The 14,883-nt window shown below is 39.1% G+C and overlaps 1 protein-coding gene across 2 annotated transcripts in view; it reads left to right on the forward strand.

Annotated features, from left to right (window-relative positions):
* Window positions 1-14,883, forward strand: part of LOC149836385 (uncharacterized) — a 53,486-nt gene that overhangs the window by 9,815 nt on the left and 28,788 nt on the right. Inside the window, exon 5 of one of the 2 annotated variants that reach the window (XM_090005308.1) lies at window positions 9,802-10,272. The exons of the other annotated variant lie outside the window; for it this stretch is intronic. Coding sequence (XP_089861434.1) covers window positions 9,802-9,810 — 9 coding nt within the window. The 3' untranslated portion in view covers window positions 9,811-10,272. Of the gene's footprint in view, window positions 1-9,801; window positions 10,273-14,883 lie in introns of those variants that run through there. 2 annotated transcript variants of the gene reach the window in all.

Below are 14,883 nucleotides of genomic sequence, written 5' to 3' on the forward strand. Positions count from 1 at the left end.
TTGGGAAGCGTTTAAAATTCCCAAGTGTCAGCTTTCCTAAGTGCTTTGAGTTCACTCTCTATGGCTTCTCTCCATTCGACACATCTTTTGGCCTCTTCAAAGTTTTTTTGTTCAAAATATGAGTGAATGACACTTAAACAAGCTCGATATTTATGAGAGAAAGAATCAAAGGAAACGAATCTAGAGGGAGTTTTTCTAGTTCTTTCGGTTCTTCTAGGATTTGTATCATGTGTGGAGATAGGTTCGCTAGGTTCACTGTATTGTTTAATAGCACTTCTAAAGGTATTTCTATCTCTATGAGTATAGGTGATAGGGTATTTAGTTATATTTTCTTCTTGAGAGGTAGTTGGGTTAGAATCATTGTTATTTTCAATCAATTCTTTGTTACTATCATATGTTAATTCATCATCACTAGAGATATTATCATCTTTAGATAATAAATCAAATAGAAAGGAATAGTCAGTGTGATTCATTCCTTTCAAAACCACTATCATTTTATAAAAACATTACATTCCTTGAGACATATAACTTATCATTTTTAGTATCATAACATCAAAATCCTTTTTGGGTTTCAGAATAGCCAAGAAAAGCACAGAGAATGACTTTTGATGAGAGTTTATCATTTTTATCTGTAAGACCAAAGCACTTACAACAAAAAATTCTTAATCTATTATAATCGGGTTCTTTACCATATAGAGTCTCAAAAGGAGAAATTTTATCTAAATTTTTTGATGGAAGACGATTAATAAGATAAACGGATGCAAGAGCTGCTTCGGCCCAAATTTTTTTTGAAATGCTTTGGGATATAAGAAGAGTTTTAGTGTTTTCAATGATATGCCTATGCTTCCTTTCGGCTAACTCATTTTGTTGTGGAGTCTTAGAACATCATCTTTGATGGACAATACCATAGTCTTCAAGATATTTCTTAAATTCATTGGAAAGATATTCGCCTTCGGAATCGGTCCTAAATATCTTTAAATTACTATTAAATTGATTCTTAATTATCATATGATATGATTTAAAACATGAAAATACTTCATGCTTATGTTTAAGGAAATATATCCAACAATATCGAGAAAAATCATCCACAAAAATCACATAATAGGCAAAGCCTCCCTTGGATATGACGGGTGCCGGTCCTCAAACATCCGAATGAATAATTTCAAAAGGTTTTGTGGTAAACATAGATCTTTGTTCAAAAGGCATACTTCTCATTTTTCCAATAATACAATCATTACAAGAGAAAATACTTTTACAAAGATTTTTAATAAAATGCAAATAGGATAACTTGGTGATGTTGGGATGACCAAGTCTTTTGTGCCAAACATTTATTCGTTATGTTGGGCCACATTACAAAAAGGAATTTTAGGGATTTGGAGAGAATCCACATAGTACAAGTCTCCCTTCCTAGAGCTTTCTCCAATCAACTTCTCGGACCGATGATCCTGTATTAAACACTTATTAGATGAGAATTGAATGTCACATCCAAGGTCCGAGAGTTGAGAGACGGAAAGTAAGTTCAAATTTAATTTTGGTATAAATCTAATTTTGGGAATAAAGAAATTTTGAGTTTCAAAGTTTACAATCCCCTTAATTTCAAGAGAAGTGTCATCCGCGGTTGAAACAAAAGATAGTGACAAACTTTTAGAATATTCAAAAAGAGAAAAAATGTTTGGAGACATATGAAATGAGACACCCGAGTCTAAAAGCCAAGAAGTTTTACCTGGAGGGGAAGGAGTAGATACGGCGGCACCGGAAACGGCTCCCTTAAGAAGAGGTTGAAGAGCTTCCATATTTGATTTAGAGAGAGAACTCCATTTGTGGAAGTAGATGTACCTTCTTTTTGTGGTTGGGATGTGGTTGTCATAGCCAATAATTTCTTCCATTTGAGACAAACCAGTTTGATGTGTCCCGGTTCCTTGCAAAAGTGACACACAATTTTGCTATAGTTCCTTCTTCCGCCTTGTCCTCCGTTGCATCTTTGATTTTGATTTTTAAAATGAAGACGTTTATATGTCCTCAAGTTGTTCCCGGGCCTAGAAACAACATTCACCCCCATCACACTTCTTGATTTGTAGGCATGGCAAGAACACTTGGAATTTGCTTGCTAATGCCCATACGAGTTTCTTCTCCACTTAATTTTGTAATGACGTCTTCTAGAGAGGGAGAGGTGAAGGAGGATAGAAGAGAAGATCTAATTTGCTCAAAATCGGGCCTTAGCCTATTCAAAAAATTTAAAAATCGATCTTCTTCTAATTGTTTATAACGAAGCTCTATGGCCTCTCCATTCCACTTTGGTTCGAGCATAGCAAGCTTATCCCAAATGGAAGAAAGTTCGACAAAATACTCTCTTATAGTCATTTCCCCTTGGAGAAAAGTTAATGCCCTTTTTTGAAGATAATACTTATGGGACAAGTCCCTAGAAGTGTATATCTTTTAAAGGTACTCCCATGCTTGAGATGCCTTTTTGAACTTTATAATATTGACATTGATTCTTGTCTCAACGGAAGAGAAGATCCATGACAATATTTTGAAGTTCTTCATTTCCCACTCATGTCTTTTACTATATTCTTTAAGAGCCTTGGTTCGTTCATCTCCCTCAAGAATTTTGATTTTCCCTCTTTCAGCCAAGGGAATCGAGCCATGAACGTAACCCCAAAGCCCTTTTTTTTTAATATGGGCTTTCATATTTCTGGCCCATACGTGATAATTGGAGCCATTAAGTTTAAACCCAAGAGAGAAATAAGTCTTTTTCACCCATAAGAGAGGTAAGATGCGAGAAAAGGATATGTGCCACAATAAGATTTTAAATCTTACTTGTTGTAGTAATCTTCTAAAATATTGGACGGAGAAGAGTCTTCACACCAATAATCAAAAAGTTGAAGCCACGCTTTTCGAAGCACTCGATATTGTGAAGAACCACAAGGTTTTCTTTCTCCAAACAACCTTGCTCTGATACCATGTGAAAATCTCTATAAAAAGAGAACCGGTGTGCAAACACAAATTTAGAAACAAGAAGTGTGCATAAAGGCACAAGAAGAACTCTCACAAGTGCACAAAGGCACGAATACACATGCACAAAGGCAAAAAATATAAATTTCAATGTATTGAATCCCAAAGGGGGTTTACTTAAAGCTACAAGAAATGAGAAGGGGAACAACCCTATATATACAATGTTGGAGGAGTGGGGGGCTCCAACATATATGTTGGAGCCCCTCTAACGGTTATAAATATAACCGTTGGAGGGGGCTCCCCATGTTACACAAAAGACAAAAAAATAAAAAATGAAAAGAAAAACTAAAAAGAAATAAAAGCAAGAAAAATACAGTCATATTCTCAAATGAGAATATGCGCAAAATAAGAGATGACCGAAATACCCTTTATCGGGTTTTGAAAAAAAAAAATATATATGTATATATATATATATATATATAGAGAGAGAGAGACATATACATGTATAATATATATAAGGATTATTACATTTTAACAAGATCATGGTTCAAAAGTTTCTCCCTTTACATATACATGTATAATATATATAAGGATCATTACATTTTAACAAGATCATGGTTCAAAAGTTTCTCCCTTGAAATTCAAAAACATGGATTTACCCGATCTCATCTCGATCATTTCATTTTTATGTATAAAGGTAAAGGATGGTTAACTGTATTACTCATTTATGTGGATGATATCATAGTTGCAGGTAACTCAGAGAAACACATCCTTGAAATTAAAGAAGTTCTGAGTCTCAGATTCAAAATGGACTTGGAAAAGCTCAAATATTTTATGGGAGTGGACGTCGATAGGGGAAAAGATACCTTGCTGCTGACACAACACAAATACACTGTCGACTTATTGAATAAGGCTAGCATGAGAGATTGTAAACCTCTATTGACTCCTAGTCCTCTTAATCAAAAGTTTAGTTGTGATGAGGGAAAAGTATATGAAGATCCTACTAAGTACAAGAGTATTGTAGGTATGTTTCTATACCTCACATTTACTAGGCCAGATGTAGTTTATGCAGTAAATCAAGTATTCCAATATATGCATTGTCTGAGAACCAATCATGTAGATGCTGTCAAGAGAATCCTTAGGTTTCTCAAAGGTACACTTGGGGGTGGCCTTTGCTATAAGAAAAGAGATGAGGATGAAGATGTGTTTATCATAATGGCCTTCTCTGATGTCGATTGGGCAAGTGATCTTGATGAACGAAAGTCAATTTTAGGATATAGTGTTTTTGTCGGAAGAAACTTAGTCTCATGGAGCAGTAAGAAACAAAAGGCAGTTGCTCGCTCTAGCACAAAGGCTGAATATAGATCCATGGCTGCACCATCTTCAAAAGTGACATGGATTAGATATTTGTTGGCTGAATTGGATTAGAAAATATCATGTTTAGTGTTGTTCTGTGACAACTAAAGTGCAATCAAAATTTCTCTCAATCCAATTCAGCACGGAAGAACAAAGTATATTGAAATAGATTAGCATTTTATTAGGAACAAAATAGAGAATGGTGAAATTGAAACTAGATTCATTGGAACAGAAGAACAAGTGCCTAACTTATCTACAAAGAGGCTGAGCAAACATCGTTTTTGGTAAGCCAAGTTGTCCATGGTCTTGACCACGCACAACTTGAGGGAGGCTATTGGGACATCATATATCTTAAAATCAGATCTGAATCCATATCAGAGATCCAGATCCATTGTAAAACACATTATGATCATTGTATTTTATCTGTCCATTTTAATCTCATTATATGCCATATTGTATATTAGAGATTGGGCGCAATATTGTACATTTGCATTGTATTCAGTTACAGATCTTAATGATAAAAGATAGAACCCCCCAGAAGTCCATGCTATTGATGTTTTCTGGGTATTCTGCAGCAGCCTCTCCTCTCTTTGTTATTCTCTTCCTCTTGTATTCTCTGTGGATGATCTCTGATTTACAGGAAGCACTCTTTGGAAGCGGGAAACTCCATGCTTTCCCCACTTTGGGGGAGCATGGAAAAACTCGTTTGCCTTTAGTGGGCACTGTGCTTCCAACTCTCTTTGCAAATTGCTTCTTAATTGATTTCCTCATGCTTTCCCCTTGTTTCTCCCTAGTTTTCTCTCTCTCTCTCTCTATATATATAATGTTTTATTATAACATGTGTTATCTTGTTTTCTTGTTAATTTTACCTCTCTTCATAGCCATTTCTTATTTGTTTTCACTTTTGCTTCCTACCATTTCCCCCATGTTTCAATTTTTGCTTTGCATGCATTTCCACAATCCTTGGGGATATAAGATTTGGTATACAGGAATAAATAGGAATAGGAATGGAGTAGGGATTGTTATGAGTCGTCAGTTTATAGATAATGTAGTTGAGGTCCGTAGGAAGGGTGATAGAATTTTACTTATTAAATTAGTATTAGGTACGGATATTATTAATATTATTAGTGTTTATGCACCTCAAGTAGGTTTAGATGATTCCATTAAGCATCAATTTTGGGAAGATTTAGATGGAGTAGTACAAGAGACATCTTATGGAGAAAAGCTTTTCATCGGCGGTGACCTTAATGGACATGTAGGCATTAGTAGGGAGGGATTTGAGAATATCCATGGAGGCTATGGTATAGGAGAAAGAAATGAAAGTGGAGAAAGGATTTTAGATTTTTGTTTGTCCTATGATATGATCTTAGCAAACACTTGGTTTAGGAAGAGGGAGTCTCACCTAGTAACATTTAAAAGTGGGGTTAATACGAGTCAGATAGATTTTTTCCTACTTAGAAAGAGAGATAGGGGTTGTTGCATCGATTGTAAGGTTATACCAGGAGAAAGTGTAGCTACACAACATAGAGTCTTAATTTTAGATCTTAGAATTAGACAATGCCGCAAAAGGGATAGACATAGGATAGATCCTAGAATTAAGTGGTGGGCACTGAAAGGAGCTAAACAAGGAATGTTTGTAGAGCAGGTAGTTAAGGAAGTTGATTGGTGTCTCGAGGAGGATTCAGAATCAATGTGGAATAAGATAGCGGGTGGTATGAGAAAAGTAGCTAAGGAGGTATTGGGTGAGTCTAAAGGCGGTGCACCACTAGGTAAGGATACATCATGGTGGAACGAGGATGTCAAATTAGCTATTAAGGTTAAAAGAGAGTGTTATAGAAATCTAAGTAAGAGTCGTGATAATGAGAATTTGGAGAAGTATATGATAGCAAAGAAGGAAGCTAAAAAAGTTGTTCGAAACGCGAGGGCTAAGGTATATAAGGAGGTTTATGACAAGTTGGATACCAAAGAAGGCGAGAAGGATATTTATAGGCTTGCAAAGATGAGAGATAGGAAATCGAAGGATTTGGGTATGGTTAGATGTATCAAAGATGAAACTCAAAGGGTTTTAGTCAAAGATGAGGAGATTAAGGAGAGATGGAAAGATTATTTTGATAAGCTATTTAATGATAGTCATGCTCAAGATCTTGGAGACTTCTCCATTCCTTTTCATGAGATAAATCGTGACTTCATGCGCAAGATTCAAAAGAAAGAAATTGCAGAGGCTTTGAAGAAAATGAAATCAAGAAGGGCAGTTGGCCCAGATGGTATACCTATCGAGGCTTGGAAATGCTTGGGAGAGAAAGGTTTAGAATGGTTGACAAATCTTTTTAACTTGATTTGGCGAACAAATAAGATGCCTAATGAGTGGAGGAAGAGTACTTTGGTGCCTTTATATAAGAATAAGGGTGATATACAAGATTGCACAAACTATCGTGGTATAAAACTCATGAGTCATACTATGAAACTTTGGGAGAGGGTGATTGAGTCTAGGTTGAGGAAGGTTGTCATGATATCGGAGAATCAATTTGGTTTTATGCCTGGAAGATCAACTATGTAAGCTATACATCTTCTTAGACAACTTATTGAAAGATATAGAGAGAGGAACAAAGATTTGCATATGGTTTTTATTGATTTAGAGAAGGCATACGATAGAGTACCTAGGGACGTTCTCTGGTGGACAATGATGAAGAAAGGTGTTTCTCTCAAGTACATTAGTATAATTAAAGATATGTATGAAGGAGTAGTAACCAATGTCCGCACTTGTGGAGGGGTGACAACCAATTTTCCGATAACGGTTGGGTTACATCAAGGATCTGCTTTAAGCCCTTTCCTATTTGCGATAGTGATGGATGAGCTTACGAGATCAATTCAAGAAAATGTACCGTGGTGTATGTTGTTTGCTGATGATATTGTTTTGATTGATGAGTCTAGAGCTGGGGTTAATGCTAAGTTAGAATTATGGAGACAGACATTGGAAGCTAGAGGTTTTAAGTTGAGTAAGAGTAAGACTGAATATATGGAATGTCGGTTTAGTAAGCAACGAAGTAGTGATGGGAGTGTAGTGAAGCTTGGTGAGCAAGATATACCGGTGAATGATTATTTCAAATATTTGGGATCCATCATTCAAAAGTATGGAGAAATTGATGGAGATGTAAATCATAGGATAAAGGTTGGGTGGATGAAATGGAAAAGTGCTACTGGAGTGTTGTGCGATCGTAGAATGCCATTGCGGTTGAAGGGAAAGTTTTATCGGACGACTATTAGACCCGCTTTACTATATGGTACGGAATGTTGGGCTGCCAAGAGACATCATATTCAAAAAATGAGTGTAGCTGAGATGCGGATGCTTAGATGGATGTGTGGAAATACAATAAAAGATAAGATTCGGAACGAAGAGATACGTAAGAAGGTAGGTGTTGCACCCATTGAAAATAAGATGCGAGAGAATCGTTTACGGTGGTTTGGACATATTCGGCGAAGGCCTAATGATGCTCCAGTTAGAAGGTTGGAGAAATGGGAAAATATATTAGTTAAAAGAGGTCGGGGTAGGCCTAGGAAGACTTGGATGGAGATGATAGGAAAGGATATGAATGCTTTGAACCTCACCGAGGACATGGCGTTGGATAGAAATGATTGGAGGAAAATGATTCATGTGGAAGACCCAAAATGAATTTCTTTTTTGGTTCATATCGCTGACCCCAATTGTTTTGGGATGAAGGCGTAGTTGTTGTTGTTGTTGTTGATGCATTTCCACAATCGCTTCATAAACACATCCCCATTCCTGCTTCATACTATTTTTTAATGCTTGCTTCCACACTTCCACTTTTTGTATTGCTTCCCATATCCATTTCGTATCCTAGGTGATTATTCATAAGACTACCAGGGTGCTAAAAATGAGTAGAGTAGTTGACAAGTTCATCTACATTCTTATCTAAGGTGGTCTAACAGTGATTTTGGCTATGAGCTGGTAACGTTATAGCTTACTAAGCTGACTGTTCCAAGGTAGTTATTTATCCTTTTCTGGTGCTTATAGTGGTTATCTTGAGTCATTTCTTTCATATACTTTGTTTACCTTGTAAATGTGACACATAGCTGCAAGAGGCATTCAATTCCAAATGACTAGTTTTTGTTAATTTCTTATTAAAACCCTAAATGTCATGATTTTTGGGCATCCAGAACCTTAGACCCTAAGATTCAAATAGTGTTATTGGAGAAGAGGATATGCAGGTTGGCTTGAAGTTATGATTCTGTGTTGGTCTGATGTCCCTGATGCTAACCTTTTCCTGAAACATGCAAATAGAGTTCTATTAAAATGCTAAAGATACAAGTGCCTATTAGGAAACATAAATCAACTAGCCAAAAATAAAGCAAGAACCTTGCAAAAGCACATTGAAGAATATCCGCATTTCTGTATGTCCTCTTATTGGTAGTTAGCTTGGATGCATATTGTCCTGGCCATTCAGTTGATTTATCATAGAATGAGTCAAATGACAATTCCTCGCCTCCTATCCAGAGATCTTGTACTCTGTACATGCCAAAAGTGTCACCATGTAAGAAGCCTGCCACCATCTCCAAATTCTCATCCATCTCTTTCCTAGGTATCACATCCATCTTGCTAACATGGTTCTTGGATTGTGTTTTGGTTTAAGATTATTGGTATTCTCAGTCTTGGGAACAGGAAATGCTCTTATGCCTTGTTTGGAAACTAGTAGCTAGGATGGGAAGTGGCATTTCAGGAAGTGGCAGCTGGCAATTCCATGCTTTAGTGTAAATACAATGCCACTTCCCATCCCAAATGCATTAACTCCCATCCCAGCTGCCAGTTTTCAAACAGCTACCAGTTGGTAGTTTGACCAACTTTTTGCCAAATACATTAACTCTTATCCCAGTTCCTAGATTCCAAACAGGCCCTTAAAATCGTGCTATGGTGAATTGGATGGGACGTCACCCACTCCCAAGCAACCTCATGTAGCATATTTCTCGATAAAGTGTCTTCTATCTGCTTGAAGATTTTTTTTTAATCAGAAGTAGCTTCTTGTATGTCCAGTAGCCAGGCAAATATTTTACTGTTGGCAGAACCCAGAATAAAAAGTTAACACGGGTTCATGGAAAATTGGAAATAACCTTCGTTGCCCTTTGTATCATTTTTTTCCTGCGTTTTCCCCTTTATATGCTATATTGGTTCTACCCAATTCAGTTGCTTGGACAGGCCATATTTATCAATGTATGGAAAATTGGTAAATGGTGAAAAGAATCCATGGTCTCATGCAATAAACGTCAGGAAACTAAGAACAGATTTAACTGTTCGAGTTAGAGATTAGCCACTAGATTAGAGTACCGACTGCTATGATGAATTATGTAGTTTTCATGATCCTTATCAAGGTTGTCTTATTTATTTCATCTTGCAAATTTTCTTATCTCCTGTCTCGGTTTTTTCTGGAGAATAGGACTTAGCTTTGAAGGCCACCATGCTAACAGTGTTTACATCTTCAGGCCAGTTGAGGAATCTGCTTGTCATGGGCATGTTTGGACTATTTTTATCCTTAAATCAATGCCAATTTTTGTGCATACAGTTCGCAATAAGATCCTATGGCCATCCAGCAGAAACCAATGATGAATTGGAGTTCATTCATCCAGTTTTCTCTCACATACTCTGGCGATCTATGGACAAAGTTAAGGGTATACTGTGGGCATAGGGCTAGCTGTGCCTACACAATTTTTAGTTATGCAGTTTTGTAGCAAGAGGGGAGATGTGCAATGCTACTGCATTGTTTTGTATGGAAAGATGCCTGAATTTTTTAAGGTGTTCTGTGTTCTGACGTATGAAGAATCAACTCTGCGCATCAGTTTACTCGGGTGTAAAGAACTTGGTTCAAATTTGTCACATATATCTTACATTCCTAAATGACTCATCATTCTCATGCCTCAACTTATGCAGTTTGAATCGAAGTATTGAACTTTTTCCTTGGGGTTTAGTTTTGGAGTAAACACTACCTCTTAACGAAGCTCTCATTACAGACGGGGCTGCTCACTATTGGCCGTGAAAAGGGCCTTGGGTCCTCAATCCTGCTTGTATCCATCAATTTCAGTTTTTCGTTTGAAGGGGAAGGAATTGGTTGCAGTGACGCCTTTATGGTCTCATCCTCTCGATGGATGAGGATGAGATGGGTTTAAAACGACGTTGCAGGTAACTGAAAGCTCTGGTGGTGGTGGCACCATCATTGTTACATCCTCACCAGTTAATCTAGCCGGCGCATGATTCTTCTAAGACCACGTGAACATCACATGCAACAAATATAACCCACGGGGAGAGAGAGAGAGAGAGAGAGAGAGAGAGAGAGAGAGAGAGAGAGAGAGAGAGAGAGAGAGAGAGTCCAGTGACTATTTTCGCTGCATGTTTACAGTAATTCAACTTCTTGTTTTTACGAGAATCCAAGGTTTCCCTAACCTGAGGATATCTCGGCTCGGCCTGGTTTGGATTAATTGAATGTAAGGTCTGGTTTGGTTTATGCTCTAATTGGGTCTTGTCGGTCTTGATTTAGACCCATAGCTAACCCAGTGACTGAGGCTTAAGGTAGAAAGTAGGCTTGAGGATGGCTAGGCCCGGCCTTGTTTGCATTTACTTATGTCAGACTTCACATGGCCCACAGTAGACCCTAGTAACCGTCCCCCTACATTCTTGACCTAATGATGCCTCGGTCCAATTGCTTTGTATCCGCCTTGGTTAAGGGAGCGGGTGTCATTCGTCTGTGTCGAAATTTTACTTGAAGGATTGGGAGTGTTCCAGCCCGCTATGTTTTTTCTTGATGTAAATATCTCTTTGGCACTTTGTAGTGCTTATAAATGATCTCTTTCCTAAGATCCCCATCTTCAAGCTGTTCTCTTTCTTTCACTCAATGATTGTGTGTGCACATGTTTGCGAGACTGCCCTTGCGCTTTTGTTGTGATTGTGCGCTGACTTGGTCGGGATCATCAGGTGTCACATGGTGCTTCCAAAATAAGCCTGTGACAACTGTTATCGGAGCCTACTCGAGAACTGGGGAAGGGAAATAGGAGTATTCATCGAAACCCTCGTTGGTTGTTTGAATTTGATAATGGAATCGGAGTTAGGGAAACTCCTTGGAAAGACCCACAAAGGAAAAAGGGCAGAGAAGGAAAAAGCTATCATGGAGGCGGTAGAGGTGTCTTGCCTGGAAGAAATGGCCAGTCCCATAGAAAAATAGGTGTCCAAGGTTGAGAAAAGAGTAACCGAATTATCAGGAGATGTTCATGCATGTATCAACGCAATTGACATGGCACATGATGAATTTGAAAAGTTAGATGGTGATGTGAGGGCTTAGGTCGACGAGCTGAGGGACACAACTCAAGAACTAACAAATCGGTTGGATACACAAGAGGCTGAAATGCGGAAACTCTAGGAAAGATATAGTCTTAGAAAGGTTGTTGAGAAACAGAATTGGTAGTATGATTGTTGCCGAAAACCCAGGAAACATTGCAAATGGTGGAAACACAATGATGATCTGATGCGAAAGGCCTAAAATAAAGTCGATCGAGCCGACAAAGTTCAAAGGTGAAAGAGACGTCAGGATCTTGGAAAACTGGTTGTGGGACATGGAACAATTCTTTGATCGGGTTGAGATCAAAGATGATGCGGATCGGATTCATACTGCGACTAGGTACTTAATTGATGGTGTTGTCGTATGGTGGACGACACAATATCGAAACATGGAATGTGGAAGAGTAATGATTGAGTCATGGGATGACCTCAAAAAGAAAATGAGAGAATGTTTCCTTTCGCATAATGTTGAGGAGATTGCTCGCGACAAGCTGATGGCCCTAAGGCATTCGGGAACCATTCAAGAATATGTAGCAGTGTACTCATCCGCAATGCTCGATATAGAAGATATGTTTGAGATAGATCACATCTACTTTTCAAAATTTAATGAAAGTTTTGGGCTCAACAAGAGTTAACTCGGATGAAGCCGACCGACCTTGTCACTGCTATGGCGGTGGCAGAATAGATAGTCGAATACCCTCCTCATGGGGCACCCCAAACACGATCGTTCTGCAGGGATGATGGGGGTAATACACCAGGTGGCCAAGGGGGGAATCAATATCGACATCCTCCTTGTGACCAAATAAATCAGAATCAAGCACGACCAGAAGGACTCTTGGAAAATAGACCAATACCTCAAATCTACAGTGTTGGCACCGTAGTGAAAATCATTTCGCACAGGAATGCCCCAACCAGAAACAAGGGAATACGGGAATTTGGGTTGCTAATACTATTGAAGTTGAAGAAGGACCTGTGAAAGAGGAAATCACAATGGGGGCTTTGCAGAGGATGAACATTTTAGAGGGGTCTACCTCTGCAACGCCCATAGTTAAAAAGGAATTGATGTACTTGATGGTGACTATCAACGGAAGGGCTACCAACGCAATGATCGATACAGGGGATACCCACAACTTCATTGCTCAAGATGAAGCTAGAATATTATTGGGCTTGCAATTTGATCAGAAAGCCAATCGCATGAAGGCGATGAACTCGGCCACGCAACCCATCGTGGGAGTATCTAGGAATGTAACAGTCGTGGCTGGACAGTGGATCGGCAGAATGGACTTCTTGATTACTCCATTGGACGATTTCAAGGTAATCTTGCGTATGGAGTTCCTACGGGCGAGTAAGGCCATGCCGATGCCACACCTGGATGTAGTCAGCTTCATGGGTGAGGAGTCCTCGTGCATGATCCCTGCTTTAATATCGTCACAATCGAATGCCCATATGGTTTTGCCCTATAAATTAAGAGAGGCCTCCAATGAGGCGATCAAACATTTCTGGTGGCAGTGCGAGAGGAGGAAGAAGTGAAGCCTCCTGAGGATATTTTGGCATCAATAGCTATAGTGTTAAAAGAGTTTTGGGAGATGATGCCCTATGAGTTGCCAAGGAATTTGCCATCGCGAAGAGAAGTCAATCATCAAATAGAGTTGATGCCAGGTGCGAGGCCTCCTACACCCCACCAGAATTGGAAGAGCTTAAAAGACAACTAGATGAAATGTTAGGTGCTGGAAACATCCGACATCGAAAGTGCCCTTCGAGGGCCCTGTGTTGTTTCAGACCCTGAAGAGCAACAATTTGTATGTTAAGAGAGAAAAGTGTATGTTTGGCCAGAAAGAGATCAACTTCCTGGGCCATGTGATTGAGAATGGTTGTATGGGGATGGACCGCCAGAAGGTGAAAGCCATTCAAGAATGGAAAGTTTCAACCAAGGTTCTTGAGCTTCAATCCTTTTTGGGATTGACAAACTACTATCGTCGATTCATTGAAGGTTATTCTACTATTGCAGCTCCACTAACGAAACTGTTAAAGAAGGATAAGAAGTTGGAATAGCAAGGAGGATGCGAGCAAGCATTTCAAGCATTAAAGGAGGCCATGGTGAAAGAACCAATATTGCAGCTTCCCAACTAGGAGAAGCCATTTGAAGTGTACACAAATGTCTCTAATTTTGCTATAGGAGGCATGTTGATGCAGGTCAGACACCTTATAGCTTTTGAGGGTATGAAGTTGAACAATGTTAAGCGGCGATATACGGTACATAAAATAGAGATGACCGCTATTTTTCATTGCCTTTGCACCTAGAGGCACTATCTATTGGGTTCATCGTTCATTGTCTACAGAGACAATGTCGTCTCAAGCTACTTTCAGACCCAAAAGCAGCTCTCAGCCCTAAACAAGTTCGGTGGCAAGAATTTTTAGTTGGATTCGACACAATTTTAGAGTACAAGCCTGGTAAGACCAATGTAGTGGTGGACACCCTAAGTAGGAAGGTCGAGTTAGCGACCGTGATTGAAGATGATACTGTGAGCACTAGACCTCGTAGTGACCTCCTCAACAGGATTCAGGAGGGCTTACAAGAAGACCATATGGCACATCTCCTCTCCTTGGTGAAAGAGGAGAAGATAAGGTGATTTTGACAACAAGAAGGACTAGTGATGATAACAGAAAGTTGGGTATATGTGACCCAACGAGGATCCTTGCATCGAGAAATACTGAAGGAGTGCCACAACTCTCCCTGGGCGGGGCACCCAGGACAAGAAAGGACACTTGCATTGATTGAGCGGATATACTATTGGCCACAAATGTGTGATGACGTAAATGGTTACGTACACACTTGCCCAATCTATCAACAAGATAAGGCTGCCAATCAAAAGTTTGTGGGATTATTAGAACCTCTTCCCATTCCAAGTCGACCATGGGAGAGTATCTCAATGGACTTCATTGTGAGTCTGCCAAAGACCGAGGGGTGTAGCATCATTTTCATCGTTGTTGATAGGTTCTCTAAATATGCGACCTTTGCACCCAACAATTGATCGACTGAAGACACAACCTAACTTTTCATGAAGCATGTGGTCAAGTATTGGGGCATCCCAAAGAACATCATTAGTGATCGCGATGCTCGTTTCACAAGTAAGTTTTGGAGAGAAGTTTTTTGATTATTGGGATCCAAGCTACACTTCTCCACTAGTTTTCATCCACAGACGGATGGTCAAACTGAGCACATTAATGGGATGCTGGAA

This window comes from Nuphar pumila, chromosome 5, assembly GCF_984573655.1.
Source record: "Nuphar pumila chromosome 5, dmNupPumi1.hap1.1, whole genome shotgun sequence".
Classification (NCBI taxonomy): Eukaryota; Viridiplantae; Streptophyta; class Magnoliopsida; order Nymphaeales; family Nymphaeaceae; genus Nuphar; species Nuphar pumila.